We start from the raw sequence: 14,127 nt of genomic DNA on the forward strand, positions 1-14,127 counted from the left end.
CGTGAGCTCTGCGGTCTCGGGGGCCGACTTCTTCACGTGTTTCGACTTCTTCCTCGCTTTCTTGCCTCGCCCGGACTCCACCCCGTCCCTCGCCTGAACCTCCCCACACGTAGCCCCAGGATCACCACAGGGGTAGGGGCAGACGTAGGAATAGGGGCAGGGTTAGAGACAGGGTCAGGGGCAGGAGCAGGGGTCGGCACAGGTGTTGGAGCAGGGGTGGGATCAGGGGCAGAGGTAGCTGGGGCACTGGTTCCCGAAGTGGACTCTCTGGGTTTTCGGGTGCTAGGACAGTCCCTCCGAAAGTGCCCCACCTCCCCGCACGCATGGCACCGTGGGCGCTCAGAGCTCCAATACACCTGATAATCCACCCCCCCCGTGCCGGACAGTAAACCGGCCCTCAACTTGATCCTCCCTTTCCAGTTTCATGAATACCTGTCGCCGGAAAGAGATTATGGTTCGGAGGGTGCGCCTCCTGAATTTGTGCCTGATGGCAGTTATCTCTGACCGTACTTGCCCCGAGCGGGCCAATGCGGGAAGCAGGTCCTCGTTGGGGATGAAAGGCTGTACGTGACCGAGGACGATGCGTTGTGTGGGAGCTGTCACTAGCTCCATCTGTAAAAAGATGTTCTCCACCGTGATCCCTCTACTGAGGGCCCGATGCACCAACTCATCATTCCTCAGGTAAAACACCGCCTTCCCGAACTCCTTCTCAGCGGCCAAAACACCATCTCTCCCCAACGTCCTCCATGGCCTCCGTGCACTTTTCCAGGGTAGTTCCAGTTCGCAAAATACATTGCACCCCGCGTTCAACTTTCACCGTCCGAAACAGGGCGTTGTCCGAGGCCGGAGAGGCAGCCGCCTTTGCATAACTCCCCGCAGGCCTGCGACTCCCCGCAGACAGGTCCGGCATGTTGCTTATGTGTCCGAATCGAGAATGATACGGTGGTGCTGGTTATAAAGTCTCGGAGTGAGTTGAGTAACTGGCGGGAAAAGTTTGTACTCGACGGTACCTTGCTGGCCCAATGCCAGAAATTCCAACGCCAGGAAAGGCTCCGTTAGTCCTGTAGAAACTTCCAGGCCGTGAGAGGTCGAGACGTCCCAAACGACGGTTCGGCTCCAACACCGAACGAGAATCCCGACGATAGAGATGGAAGGAGGTTGCCCCGATGTCAGTGGGGACAAACAACGTCGTTTGCCTCCGGTTTTGGGAGCGAAACTGCTTCACGGTGAGTTGCCAGCCGCCACAGCAGAGTGCTACGCAGTTCGAAGCCGTAAAGGAACCCCGTCCAAACTGGCAGAAAAACTCCAAACGAAGCTTCCACTCTAAACCAGCCGCTCACTTAGAAGTTCAAGGGACGTTGGAAACCAATTTCCAAGTGATGGGACAGTGTAGAGAGAGCTTCACTCTGTGTCTGACCCTGGGAGTGTGTGATGGGACGGTGTGGAGGGAGATTCACTCTGTGTCTGACCCCGGGAGAGTGTGGAGGGGGATTCACTCTGTGTCTGACCCCGGGAGTGTGTGATGGGACGGTGTGGAGGGAGATTCACTCTGTGTCTGACCCCGGGAGTGTGTGATGGGACGGTGTGGAGGGTGATTCACTCTGTGTCTGACCCCGGGAGTGTGTGAGGGGACGGTGCGGAGGAAGATTCACTCTGTGTCTGACCCCGGGAGTGTGTGATGGGACGGTGTGGAGGGAGATTCACTCTGTCTGACCCCGGGAGTGTGTGATGGTATGGTGTGGAGGGAGATTCACTCTGTGTCTGACCCCGGGAGTGTGTGATGGGACGGTGTGGAGGGAGATTCACTCTGTGTCTGACCCCGGGAGTGTGTGATGGGACGGTGTGGAGGGAGATTCACTCTGTGTCTGACCCCGGGAGTGTGTGATGGGACAGTGTGGAGGGAGATTCACTGTGTGTCTGACCCCGGGAGTGTGTGATGGGACGGTGTGGAGGGGGATTCACTCTGTGTCTGACCCCGGGAGTGTGTGATGGGACGGTGTGGAGGGAGATTCACTCTGTGTCTGACCCCGGGAGTGTGTGATGGGACGGTGAGGAGGGAGATTCACTCTGTGTCTGACCCCGGGAGTGTGTGATGGGACGGTGTGGAGGGAGATTCACTCTGTGTGACCCCGGGAGTGTGTGATGGGACGGTGTGGAGGGAGATTCACTCTGTGTGACCCCGGGAGTGTGTGATGGGACGGTGAGGAGGGAGATTCACTCTGTGTCTGACCCCGGGAGTGTGTGATGGGACGGTGTGGAGGGAGATTCACTCTGTGTCTGACCCCGGGAGAGTGTGATGGGACGGTGTGGAGGGAGATTCACTCTGTGTCTGACCCCGGGAGAGTGTGATGGGACGGTGTGGAGGGAGATTCACTCTGTGTCTGATCCCGGGAGTGTGTGATGGCACGGTGTGGAGGGAGATTCACTCTGTGTCTGACCCCGGGAGTGTGTGATGGGACGGTGCGGAGGGAGATTCACTCTGTGTCTGACCCCGGGAGTGTGTGATGGGACGGTGTGGAGGGAGATTCACTCTGTGTCTGATCCCGGGAGAGTGTGATGGGACGGTGCGGAGGGAGATTCACTCTGTGTCTGACCCCAGGAGTGTGTGATGGGACGGTGCGGAGGGAGATTCACTGTGTGTCTGACCCCGGGAGTGTGTGACTAATGCCCACATCCCACTTTTTGATTCCTCCTCCTCCCCCACCAGGTTTTCACCTGCTCCCCTTCCCACTGCGATGAGGGTAGCTGTAGTGCGGAGGGCGAGGAGGAAGAGGAGGAGGAGGAGGACGGAGACGATGACCCCCGGGACATCGACCAGGATAATCGCAGCACCTCGCCGAGCACTCCCAGTTTCGGGCCGCCAGACTCCGACTCCGAGGAGGAGGAGGGCAGCCGATCTTCTCCCTCCTCCCATCTCTCCCCTGCCCCCCAGTCGCGGCCACTCCTGCCCCCACCTCCGGCCCTCAGGCCTCTGCCTGCCCCGGGAGGGAACTCCAGTGCCTCCCCGTCCCGCCTCCCCTTCTCTCCCTCCTCCTCCTCCTCCGCCCATTGTCTCACCCTCCGGTGCCCGGCAGCTCCCCCTCCCTCTGGAGGGACGCCCCGCAAGCTCGGCCTGAGCATCGCGCCGCCAAACTGCTCGGGCCAGGTCCATCCCTCCTCCTCGCCTGCCTCCTCACTGGCCCCGTCCTCCTCATCCTCTTCCGCCTGCCCCTCACCCCACTTCTCTCCACTCCCTCCCCAGCCCTTCACGGGGCCTCAGGCTCAGCCCCTGGCCTTTTCCAGGCCCGTTGCCCCCAGCCACCAGGCAAGCCGGGCCTATCGGGGCTATTCGCCCTCAGGGTCAGGTGCTTATCCCCGGCCCCACTCCTCCCCTTCCCCTTCTTCCGTCTCCTCCCCCTCCCCTTCTGCTCCCCCCGCCATGCCGAGGCACTCCGGTCCTCAGGCCTACTCCCACCAAGCCTCGGCCTTCGTCTTCACCCCCTCCTCCTCCGCCCCCTCCCCCTCTTCCTCCTCCTCCCCATCTGTCCACTCCTCCTCCCCTTCCATCCACGCTGCCCACTCCACTGTCCCGGGGTCCACCGGGCCTAATGGGGGGCATCAGGCCTATTGCCACCAGGCTTCAGCCTTTGCCTTCACACCTTCCTCCTCTCCCTCTGTCCCCTCTTCCTCCTCCTCCTCCTCTGCCCCCACCTCCTCTCCCTCTACCCACTCTGCTCCCTCTGCCCCCTCTGCCCACTCCACCGTTACCGTGCACCCTGGCCCCCGCCTTGGGCCACAGCCCTACTCGCACCAGGGCTCGGCCTTTGGCTTCAATCCCTCCTCCTCTCCCTCCGTCCCCTCCGCCCCGTCCCCTTCTCCCTCAGCCCCCACCCCCCATTCTAGCGTCCCCGGGCACCCTGGGCCTCAGGCGGGTCCTCAGGCCTACCCGACCCAGGCCTCGGCCTTCGGCTTCGCCCGCTCCTCCTCCTCCCCGGGCAGAGGGGCTGAAGGCGGAGGTGCACCGGCGGGGCCCAGGGCACTAGGGGAGCCGGCGGAGGGACGGGACGGGGCTGAGAGCCCGGCCGAAGGGGCAGCCCGCTCGCCCTCTCCGGAGCCTGTGGTGGTGGACATGGCCAGTCACGCCAGCCAGTCAGCGAGGTGAGCTGAGGGGCGGGGGGGACGGAGGGAGGTGCGGAGGAGGATAAAGGAGGTGCAGGGTGGCGAGAGGAGAGCGGGGGAGTGGAGTGGCGAAGGAGCTGTGTGGGAGGGAAGGGGGAATGGGGGGATTTTGGAGGTGGGAGGAAAGGGAGGAGAGAGGGTGGGGCCATGTGATTGAGTGGAGAGAGGAGGGAGGTGGAGTGGAGGAGGGTTTGAGATCTCTGGAAATGGGAGGGTGGGTGGGGCAGTGGGAATGAGAGGAGGGAGGTGGAGAGTGGTGTGGAGGAGGGTTTGAGGGCTCTGGAAATGGGTGGGGCAGTGGGAATGAGAGGAGGGAGGTGGAGAGTGGTGTGGAGGAGGGTTTGAGGGCTCTGGACATGGGAGGGAGGGTGGGGCAGTGGGTATGAGAGGAGGGAGGTGGAGAGTGGTGTGGAGGAGGGTTTGAGGGCTGTGGACATGGGAGGGAGGGGATGAGGGGAGGGAGGGAGGAGGGAGGCAGTGAGTGGCATGGAGGAGGGTTTGAGGGCACTGGAAATGGGAGGGAGGGTGGGGCAGTGGGAATGAGAGGAGGGAGGTGGAGAGTGGTGTGGAGGAGGGTTTGAGGGCTCTGGACATGGGAGGGAGGGTGGGGCAGTGGGTATGAGAGGAGGGAGGTGGAGAGTGGTGTGGAGGAGGGTTTGAGGGCTGTGGACGGGAGGGAGGGTGGGGCAGTGGGTATGAGAGGAGGGAGGTGGAGAGTGGTGTGGAGGAGGGTTTGAGGGCTGTGGACATGGGAGGGTGGGGATGAGGGGAGGGAGGGAGGAGGGAGGCAGTGAGTGGCATGGAGGAGGGTTGGAGGGCTCTGGAAATGAGGGAGGGTGGGAATTGAAACGGGGGGAAGATATGGAAGGAGCTGGTGAAGACCCTGCCAGCCTGCACGAAGGCATCCAATATTTCACGTTGACCCTTCCCCCCCCCCCCCCTCAGGTTCATTCGTCACTTTGACCGGGGCCTCAACTGCTGCTCCCGGACTGACCTATTCTTTGTGCCCCTGCCTGGCTCCAAGCTGGCCAAGAAGAGGGAGGAGGTGGTGGAGAGGGCCCGGAGAGAGGCGGAGCAGCGTCTACGCGAGGAGAAGGAGCGGGAGCGGGAGAGGGAGCGGGAGAAGGAGGTCGAGAGGGCCATGGTGAGTCCGGCCTCGCTGTGAGGCCTCGAGGGCCACTAAGGGGCCTCGGTGTGTATACATACACTCATCCATCCGAGGACTTCAATGGGGAAGCTCCTCTTAACTCCCTGCCTCTTGGCTGGAATCGGTGGCCACCGTCCTCCCATCTGGTCCCAACGCCAATTTTGGACACTGCTGTCACTGCCTGGCCTCTCGGGGAGCTGGCAATGGCTGCCATCTTACCCACAATGCACTGCTGTCGGGAACCCCCCCACCCCCATCACCAAGGGGCAGTAGTTTCTATGGCAACGAGGCCTAGGCAGAGCTGATGGGGTCTGCTGCTTTCGCCTTGGCAACAGGCCAAACCGTCGGCTTTTGTTTCTGGACCTACTCCCATTCCTTCGACAACCAGTGGGAGGCTTACGCGGGCACGTTGGGCCTGTTTTCATCTGCACGGTAACAGGGCCGAGGTGACAGGCCCGGGCAGGCTACCGCCTCCGCGGGAATGGGCAGGAAGTGCATTCACTTTAGCTGTCGCAGGTGCTGGCCTGTCAACCCAGATCCCACGGACTGAGCCTGCCTCATAGGCCCAATGGGAAGGGTGCGGGTTACTATGGTAACAGGGCTGCAAGACGGCCTGTCACTAGCAAGCCCGCCAGGAGGCTCCGTTGCTATGGGAACAGGCCCATTCTGAAGGGGAAGTGCATCAGTTGCGGGGGGGGGGGGGTCATTCTCATCTGGTTCCCATGGCAACTAAGGGGAAGTGCATTTGGTTTCTATGGCGATTGGCACAGTCACAAGCCTAGTCGGAGGCCTCCTCCCGTTCCCAAGGCAACCAGGGGACATGTATTCATGACCAGGGTGGGATCTGCTCCTGTTGTTGCCATGGCGATAGGCTCATTGGCGCCAATAGGCAGGAGGCTATTTGGCCCGTCACCTCCACCCATCTTCACGCTCTCTCTCTCTCTCTCTTCCCACCACCCCACTTGCAGAAGGCGTCGGGCGAGGCACGGATGCAGGAGCCTATCTTCCCAGGGCCGGGGGCCCAGCGGGCTCCCTTCGAGGCGCCAGCCACGGGCGTGGCCGCTGTCCCCCCCTACCTGGGCCCGGACGTCCCGGGCCTGCGGCCGCTGAGTGAGTATGGTGGGGCGGGAGGGGATTCAGGCCCCGGGTCCGTAGGGTCAGGCTGCCCGTCTGGGCCTTGCCCAGCTGGCTTGAGCAGCAGAAGCGAGCGCAGCTCCCGATTAGAAGGAGCAAGGAAAGAGAACGGCCTAGTACGAGGCCTGCACAATGATGGCCACCGATTTTTTTTTTTAAACATGGCGGCTCCAAGCTGGCGAACATGGCCAAGTACGCTGGCCAACCTTGCAAAGTTGGATCCCCGCTTGGGTGGCTGGGTCGAGGAAGACCCCACTGTATCGAGGAATGAGCGAGGAGAGGGCACAAGATGGCGGCTGGAGGGGCCGACAAGGTGACAAAGACGGCCGAGGTCCAGGTGGGAGAGATGAGTGGTGGGGGAGAGGGGACGGTTTGGAGCGGGAAAGGGGCGTGCAGTCATGACAATGGGCCAGCAGCTTCAAAAGGGCCAAATTGTGGACCCCCCAACTTACCCCCGCCATCTTGCCCCTCTCTCTACCCAACCCAATTTGCCTTGGTCTGAACTTGACTGCATGGCATCGCCCCCATCCCCTTCCTCCCTCGCCCACTGGGGGTAGGACAGGGGAAGGGAGGGAAGAGGGGGTGCGGGGGTATTTGGTGACGGAGGGAGGAGAGGGAGCCAATCTCTTCCCCATCACCACCACCAACAGTCCCCCCAACGTTCGCTTGACCAGGTCCCCTTCCCGTTGCAGGTTCCCAGGGGGTCCACCCGCTTATGGAGCCGCTGGTGGGGGCGAGGATCACCTACCCTAGCCCCCTCCTGGGGCCGCCCGTCACTGAGCACGACCTCCTCCGGCAGCACATCTTCGGTAAGAACGCCCGCCGGCTTGGGCAGGGAGATCCCTGGAGCCCCTCGGGTGGAAGGAAGACGGGATGGGGAGATCTCCAGACAGTGGGGAGATCCCTCATGGAGTGGAGAGGATGGCAAGATCCCTCCAGCGTTAGGAAATCCTTTGGGGAGGGGTGGTGGGAGATAGCCGGGGCAATGGGGTGATCAATTTGGGGGGGTGGAGCAAGAACCTTCTTGGGCAGGGGCAGTCCCATTCTGATGAGTAAGGCTCATGTGCTGGAGGCAATTGAGCGGGAGGTGGGTGTGGATCTCTGGACCGCAGTGAGGGAGATTCCTCAGGAGGTGGGTGATTGTTGGACTGGAGTGAGGGAGATTCTCAGGAGGTGGGTGGAGATTGTTGGACTGGAGTGAGGGAGATTCCTCAGGAGGTGGGTGGAGATTGTTGGACTGGAGTGAGGGAGATTCCCTCAGGAGGTGGGTGGAGATTGTTGGACTGGAGTGAGGGAGATTCCCTCAGGAGGTGGGTGGAGATTGTTGGACTGGAGTGAGGGAGATTCCTCAGGAGGTGGGTGGAGATTGTTGGACTGGAGTGAGGGAGATTCCTCAGGGGGTGGGTGGGGATTGTTGGACTGGAGTGAGGGAGATTCCTCAGGAGGTGGGTGGGGATTGTTGGACTGGAGTGAGGGAGATTCCTCAGGAGGTGGGTGGAGATTGTTGGACTGGAGTGAGGGAGATTCCTCAGGAGGTGGGTGGAGATCATTGGACTGGAGTGAGGGAGATTCCTCAGGAGGTGGGTGGGGATTGTTGGACTGGAGTGAGGGAGATTCCTCAGGAGGTGGGTGGGGATTGTTGGACTGGAGTGAGGGAGATTCCTCAGGAGGTGGGTGGGGATTGTTGGACTGGAGTGAGGGAGATTCCTCAGGAGGTGGGTGGGGATTGTTGGACTGGAGTGAGGGAGATTCCTCAGGAGGTGGGTGGAGATTGTTGGACTGGAGTGAGGGAGATTCCTCAGGGGGTGGGTGGAGATTGTTGGACTGGAGTGAGGGAGATTCCTCAGGAGGTGGGTGGAGATTGTTGGACTGGAGTGAGGGAGATTCCTCAGGAGGTGGGTGGAGATTGTTGGACTGGAGTGAGGGAGATTCCTCAGGAGGTGGGTGGGGATTGTTTGACTGGAGTGAGGGAGATTCCTCAGGAGGTGGGTGGAGATTGTTGGACTGGAGTGAGGGAGATTCCTCAGGAGGTGGGTGGAGATTGTTGGACTGGAGTGAGGGAGATTCCTCAGGAGGTGGGTGGAGATTGTTGGACTGGAGTGAGGGAGATTCCTCAGGGGGTGGGTGGGGATTGTTGGACTGGAGTGAGGGAGATTCCTCAGGAGGTGGGTGGGGATTGTTGGACTGGAGTGAGGGAGATTCCTCAGGAGGTGGGTGGAGATTGTTGGACTGGAGTGAGGGAGATTCCTCAGGAGGTGGGTGGAGATCATTGGACTGGAGTGAGGGAGATTCCTCAGGAGGTGGGTGGGGATTGTTGGACTGGAGTGAGGGAGATTCCTCAGGAGGTGGGTGGGGATTGTTGGACTGGAGTGAGGGAGATTCCTCAGGAGGTGGGTGGGGATTGTTGGACTGGAGTGAGGGAGATTCCTCAGGAGGTGGGTGGGGATTGTTGGACCGGAGTGAGGGAGATTCCTCAGGAGGTGGGTGGAGATTGTTGGACTGGAGTGAGGGAGATTCCTCAGGGGGTGGGTGGAGATTGTTGGACTGGAGTGAGGGAGATTCCTCAGGAGGTGGGTGGAGATTGTTGGACTGGAGTGAGGGAGATTCCTCAGGAGGTGGGTGGAGATTGTTGGACTGGAGTGAGGGAGATTCCTCAGGGGGTGGGTGGGGATTGTTGGACTGGAGTGAGGGAGATTCCTCAGGAGGTGGGTGGGGATTGTTGGACTGGAGTGAGGGAGATTCCTCAGGAGGTGGGTGGAGATTGTTGGACTGGAGTGAGGGAGATTCCTCAGGAGGTGGGTGGAGATTGTTGGACTGGAGTGAGGGAGATTCCTCAGGGGGTGGGTGGGGATTGTTGGACTGGAGTGAGGGAGATTCCTCAGGGGGTGGGTGGGGATTGTTGGACTGGAGTGAGGGAGATTCCTCAGGGGGTGGGTGGAGATTGTTGGACTGGAGTGAGGGAGATTCCTCAGGAGGTGGGTGGAGATTGTTGGACTGGAGGGAGATTCCTCAGGAGGTGGGTGGGGATTGTTGGACTGGAGTGAGGGAGATTCCTCAGGAGGTGGGTGGGGATTGTTGGACTGGAGTGAGGGAGATTCCTCAGGAGGTGGGTGGAGATTGTTGGACTGGAGTGAGGGAGATTCCTCAGGAGGTGGGTGGGGATGGTTGGACTGGAGTGAGGGAGATTCCTCAGGAGGTGGGTGGAGATTGTTGGACTGGAGTGAGGGAGATTCCTCAGGAGGTGGGTGGGGATTGTTTGACTGGAGTGAGGGAGATTCCTCAGGAGGTGGGTGGAGATTGTTGGACTGGAGTGAGGGAGATTCCTCAGGAGGTGGGTGGGGATTGTTGGACTGGAGTGAGGGAGATTCCTCAGGAGGTGGGTGGGGATTGTTGGACTGGAGTGAGATTCCTCAGGGGGTGGGTGGGGATTGTTGGACTGGAGTGAGGGAGATTCCTCAGGAGGTGGGTGGAGATTGTTGGACTGGAGTGAGGGAGATTCCTCAGGAGGTGGGTGGTGTTTGTTGGACTGGAGTGAGGGAGATTCCTCAGGGGGTGGGTGGAGATTGTTGGACTGGAGTGAGGGAGATTCCTCAGGAGGTGGGTGGAGATTGTTGGACTGGAGTGAGGGAGATTCCTCAGGGGGTGGGTGGAGATTGTTGGACTGGAGTGAGGGAGATTCCTCAGGAGGTGGGTGGAGATCGTTGGACTGAAGTTTTTCCCTCAGTGGGATGAGGTCTTTGGACTGGAGTTGGGAAGATCGCTGGGATAGTAGTGCAGGCCCCTAGCGTGAAGTGACGGACGTGCCTCGGTAGTTCTGGAGATCCCTGGTTACGGGGATGTCCCTACGTGGGTGGGGAAATCCCTTGAGTCGGTATCGAAAATCCTCGGTGTTGTGTGGGGAGGAAGACTGATGCCCAGCTTGTATCGAAAGGACAACGGAGAAGGCATTGATCTATTGGTGGAAAAATTAGATCAAATCATTACAAGGAGGCGAAGTCAGATCAGCTTGCGTCGGATCATCGTGGACAGAGTTTAGGGACTGACGGGGTTAAAAGACCCTGACCCTGAGCAGTGGGAGGGATGCTGGCGACAAATCACCGCTGGAGATGGGAAGTGCATGCCCAGCGGGCAACGTTACAATCATCATGGGGGAGTTCAGTAGGGGGGTAGATTGAGAAGATCAGGTTGGCCCTCGATTCGGGGTGGGTGGAGGCGAAATTTCTAGAGTGCCGACGATATAACAATGACAGCACGGAAACAGGCCATTTCGGCCCTTCTAGTCCGTACCGAACGCTTACTCTCACCTAGACCCACCGACCCGCACTGAGCCCATAACCCTCCATTCCTTTCCTGTCCATATACCTGTCCAATTTTACTTTCAATGACAATACCGAACCTGCCTCTACCACTTCTACTGGAAGCTCATTCCACAGACAGACAGACATAGTTTATCGATCCCGAGGGAAATTGGGTTTCGTTACAGCCAAGAATAGTGAAGAAATATAGCAATATAAAACCATAAATAGTAAATGATAATCAGTTAATCATGCCAAGCGGAAATAAATCCAGGACCAGCCTATTGGCTCAGGGTGTCTGACACACCGAGGGAGGAGTTGTAAAGTTTGATGGCCACAGGCAGGAATGACTTCCTATGACGCTCAGTGTTACATCTCAGTGGAATGAGTCTCTGGCTGAATGTACTCCTGTGCCTAGCCAGTATATTATGGAGTGGATGGGAGACATTGTCCAAGATGGCATGCAACTTGAACAGCACAGCTACCACTCTCTGAGTGAAGAAATTCCCCCTCGTGTTACCCTTAAACTTTTGCCCCCTAACTCTCAACTCATGTCCTCTTGTTTGAATCTCCCCTACTCTCAATGGAAAAAGCCTATCCACGTCAACTCTATCTATCCCCCTCATAATTTTAAATACCTCTATCAAGTCCCCCCTCAACCTCCTACGCTCCAAAGAATAAAGACCTAACTTGTTCAACCTTTCCCTGTAACTTAGGTGCTGAAACCCAGGTAACGTTCTAGTAAATCTCCTCTGTACTCTCTCTATTTTGTTGACATCTTTCCTATAATTCGGTGACCGGAACTGTACACAATACTCCGAATTTGGCCTCGCCAATGCCTTGTACAATTTTAACATTACATCCCAACTCCTATACTCAATGCTCTGATTTATAAAGGCCAGCATACCAAAAGCTTTCTTCACCACCCTGTCCACATGAGATTCCACCTTCAGGGAACTATGCACCATTATTACTAGATCACTCTGTTCTACTGCATTCCTCAATGCCCTACCATTTACCATGCATGTCCTGTTTGCATTATGCCTACCAAAATGTAGCACCTCACACTTGTCAGCATTAAACTCCATCTGCCATCGTTCAGCCCACAAGAGAAGGCTCTCTCGAGCAGAGAACTGGCATTGATGAGAGAGCTTAACCCTTACCCACTGTTCATGTTCTGTACCCTCACAGCACAGTCCGGGTCTAATTTTGACATGGCCCAAGAATCCCCTCGTGACAAGTGTCCACACCAAATTTTGAACCACAGATCTATTTAGAACGTACAAATAGCCTATCTGACATTAATAAATGGGTGATTAAATCCTCAATTAATGTTTCAGAGATCTGAAATCCATTTCAACAGACGCGGGTCAAATCTGACCCGGAGCAGCCTCGATGTACATTAATCCTCAATTATCGTTTCAGAGATCTAAAATCCATTTCAATAGATATCCTATTGAAATTTGACCCGGAACAGCCTCATAGTCCAAAAATTTGTAGCTCCTGAACGGAAGTATAAATTTTACTCTATCTATACCCGTCATAATTTTATCCACCTCTATCAAGTCTCCCCTCATTCTCCTACGCTCCAGGGAATAAAGTCCTAACCTGTTCAACCTTTCTCTGTCACTCAGTTTCTCAAGTCCCGGCAACATCCTTGTAAACCTTCTCTGCAATCTTTCAACCTTATTAATATCCTTCCTGTAATTCGGTGACCAAAACTGCACACAATACTCCATATTTGGCCTCATAAAATTCTTAAATCATTCCATCTTTGTGCGCTTCGGGTCACTTTAGTCATTGAATTTCGGCTGGAAAAAAAAAATAAATGGCATTTAGGGTGGCCTCACTTGCCATTGTGTCAAAACGGGTCAAATTTGACCCAAACAGTATGTCAGGGCTAAGGGGCAAGTGATCAGAATACGAGAGAGAGGAGGGCATATAACAGAACAAAGATTAGTGAGCAGTTAGCCGATGATATTAAAGGGGTTACCGAAAGTTTCTTCAGATAAGTGTAAAAGGGATTTTGCATCAGTCTCCAATGTGGAAGACACCAAGGTGACCGGGGTAACACGGGGTTACCGTGACTCGGGAGAAGGCTCTTGGGCGCCTGAAAGATCTGCAGGTCGGTAGGTCCCCTGGACCAGTTGGTTTACACCCCAGAGTCCTGAAGGAGGTGGCTGAAGATATTGTGAAGTCATTAGTAATGATCCTTCAAGAAGGTCAAACCAAGGTAGAACATACAAGGTAAATGGTCGGACACTGAGGGGTGCAGTAGAACAGAGGGATCTGGGAATACAGATACACAATTCCCTAAAATTGGCGTCACAGGTAGATAGGGTCGTAAAGAGAGCTTCTGGTACATTGGCCTTTATAAATCAAAGTATTGAGTATAAGAGTTGGAATGTTATGGTGAGGTTGTATAAGGCATTGGTGAGGCCGGATTTGGAGTATTGTGAGCAGTTTTGGTCACCGAATTACAGGAAGGATATTAATAAGGTTGAAAGAGTGCAGAGCAGGTTTACAAGGATGTTGCCGGGACTTGAGAAACTGAGTGACAGAGAAAGGTTGAATAGGTTAGGACTTTATTCCCTGGAGCGTAGGAGAATGAGGGGAGATTTCACAGAGGTATATAAAATTATGATGGGTATAGATAGAGTGAATGCAAGCAGGCTTTTTCCACTGAGGCCAGGGGAGAGAAAAACCAGAGGACATGTGTTAAGGGTGAAGGGGGAAAGTTTAAAGGGAACATTCACACAGAGTGGTGGGAGTGTGGAATGAGCTGCCAGATGAAGTGGTGAATGCGGGCTCACTTTTGACATTTAAGAAAAACCTGGACAGGTACACGGATGAGAGGGGTACGGAGGGATATGGTCCGGGTGCAGGTCAGTGGGACTGGGCAGAAAAATGGTTCGGCACAGCCAAGAAGGGCCGAAGGGCCTGTTTCTGTGCAGTAATGTTCCGTGGTTCTAATCACGACATCTTGGAGCGGTTCCAGAAGATGGGAAAATTGCAAATGTCTCTCCACTCTTCAAGAAGGGGGGGAGAGGCAGAAGAAAGGAAACTACAGGCCAGTTGGCAAGTTGTTGGAGTCGATCACTGAGGACCAGGCGTCAGGGGACTTGGAGGCGCGTGATAAAATAGGCCGTAGTCGGCACGGTTTCCTCGAGGGAGAGCCTTGTCTTGTCAAATCCGCCGAAAGTCTTTGCAGCAGCTGCAGAGGGAGAGGAGGACGGGCAGGGAAGTTTCCGATGGAATACGGTGTCGGGGAGTGTGTGGTTGTGCACTTTGCTGGAAGAAATGAAGTATGTTCCCAACGGAGAGAAAACACAGAAACACGAGGCGCAGAGGGACTTAGGAGTCCTCGAGCAGGGCACCCGGAGGGTTAATTTG

General features: G+C 56.7%; 1 protein-coding gene across 2 annotated transcripts in view; it reads left to right on the forward strand.

The window, feature by feature from the left end:
* Positions 1-14,127, forward strand: part of LOC132387527 (arginine-glutamic acid dipeptide repeats protein-like) — a 44,465-nt gene that overhangs the window by 15,223 nt on the left and 15,115 nt on the right. For both annotated transcript variants that reach the window (XM_059959897.1, XM_059959898.1), the window contains exons 4-7: positions 2,708-4,137; positions 5,104-5,302; positions 6,274-6,415; positions 7,132-7,248. In XM_059959897.1, the coding sequence (XP_059815880.1) occupies positions 2,708-4,137; positions 5,104-5,302; positions 6,274-6,415; positions 7,132-7,248 (1,888 nt within the window). The remainder of the gene's footprint in view (positions 1-2,707; positions 4,138-5,103; positions 5,303-6,273; positions 6,416-7,131; positions 7,249-14,127) is intronic.

This window comes from Hypanus sabinus, unplaced genomic scaffold (genome assembly GCF_030144855.1).
Source record: "Hypanus sabinus isolate sHypSab1 unplaced genomic scaffold, sHypSab1.hap1 scaffold_1944, whole genome shotgun sequence".
In the NCBI taxonomy this organism is placed as follows: domain Eukaryota; kingdom Metazoa; phylum Chordata; class Chondrichthyes; order Myliobatiformes; family Dasyatidae; genus Hypanus; species Hypanus sabinus.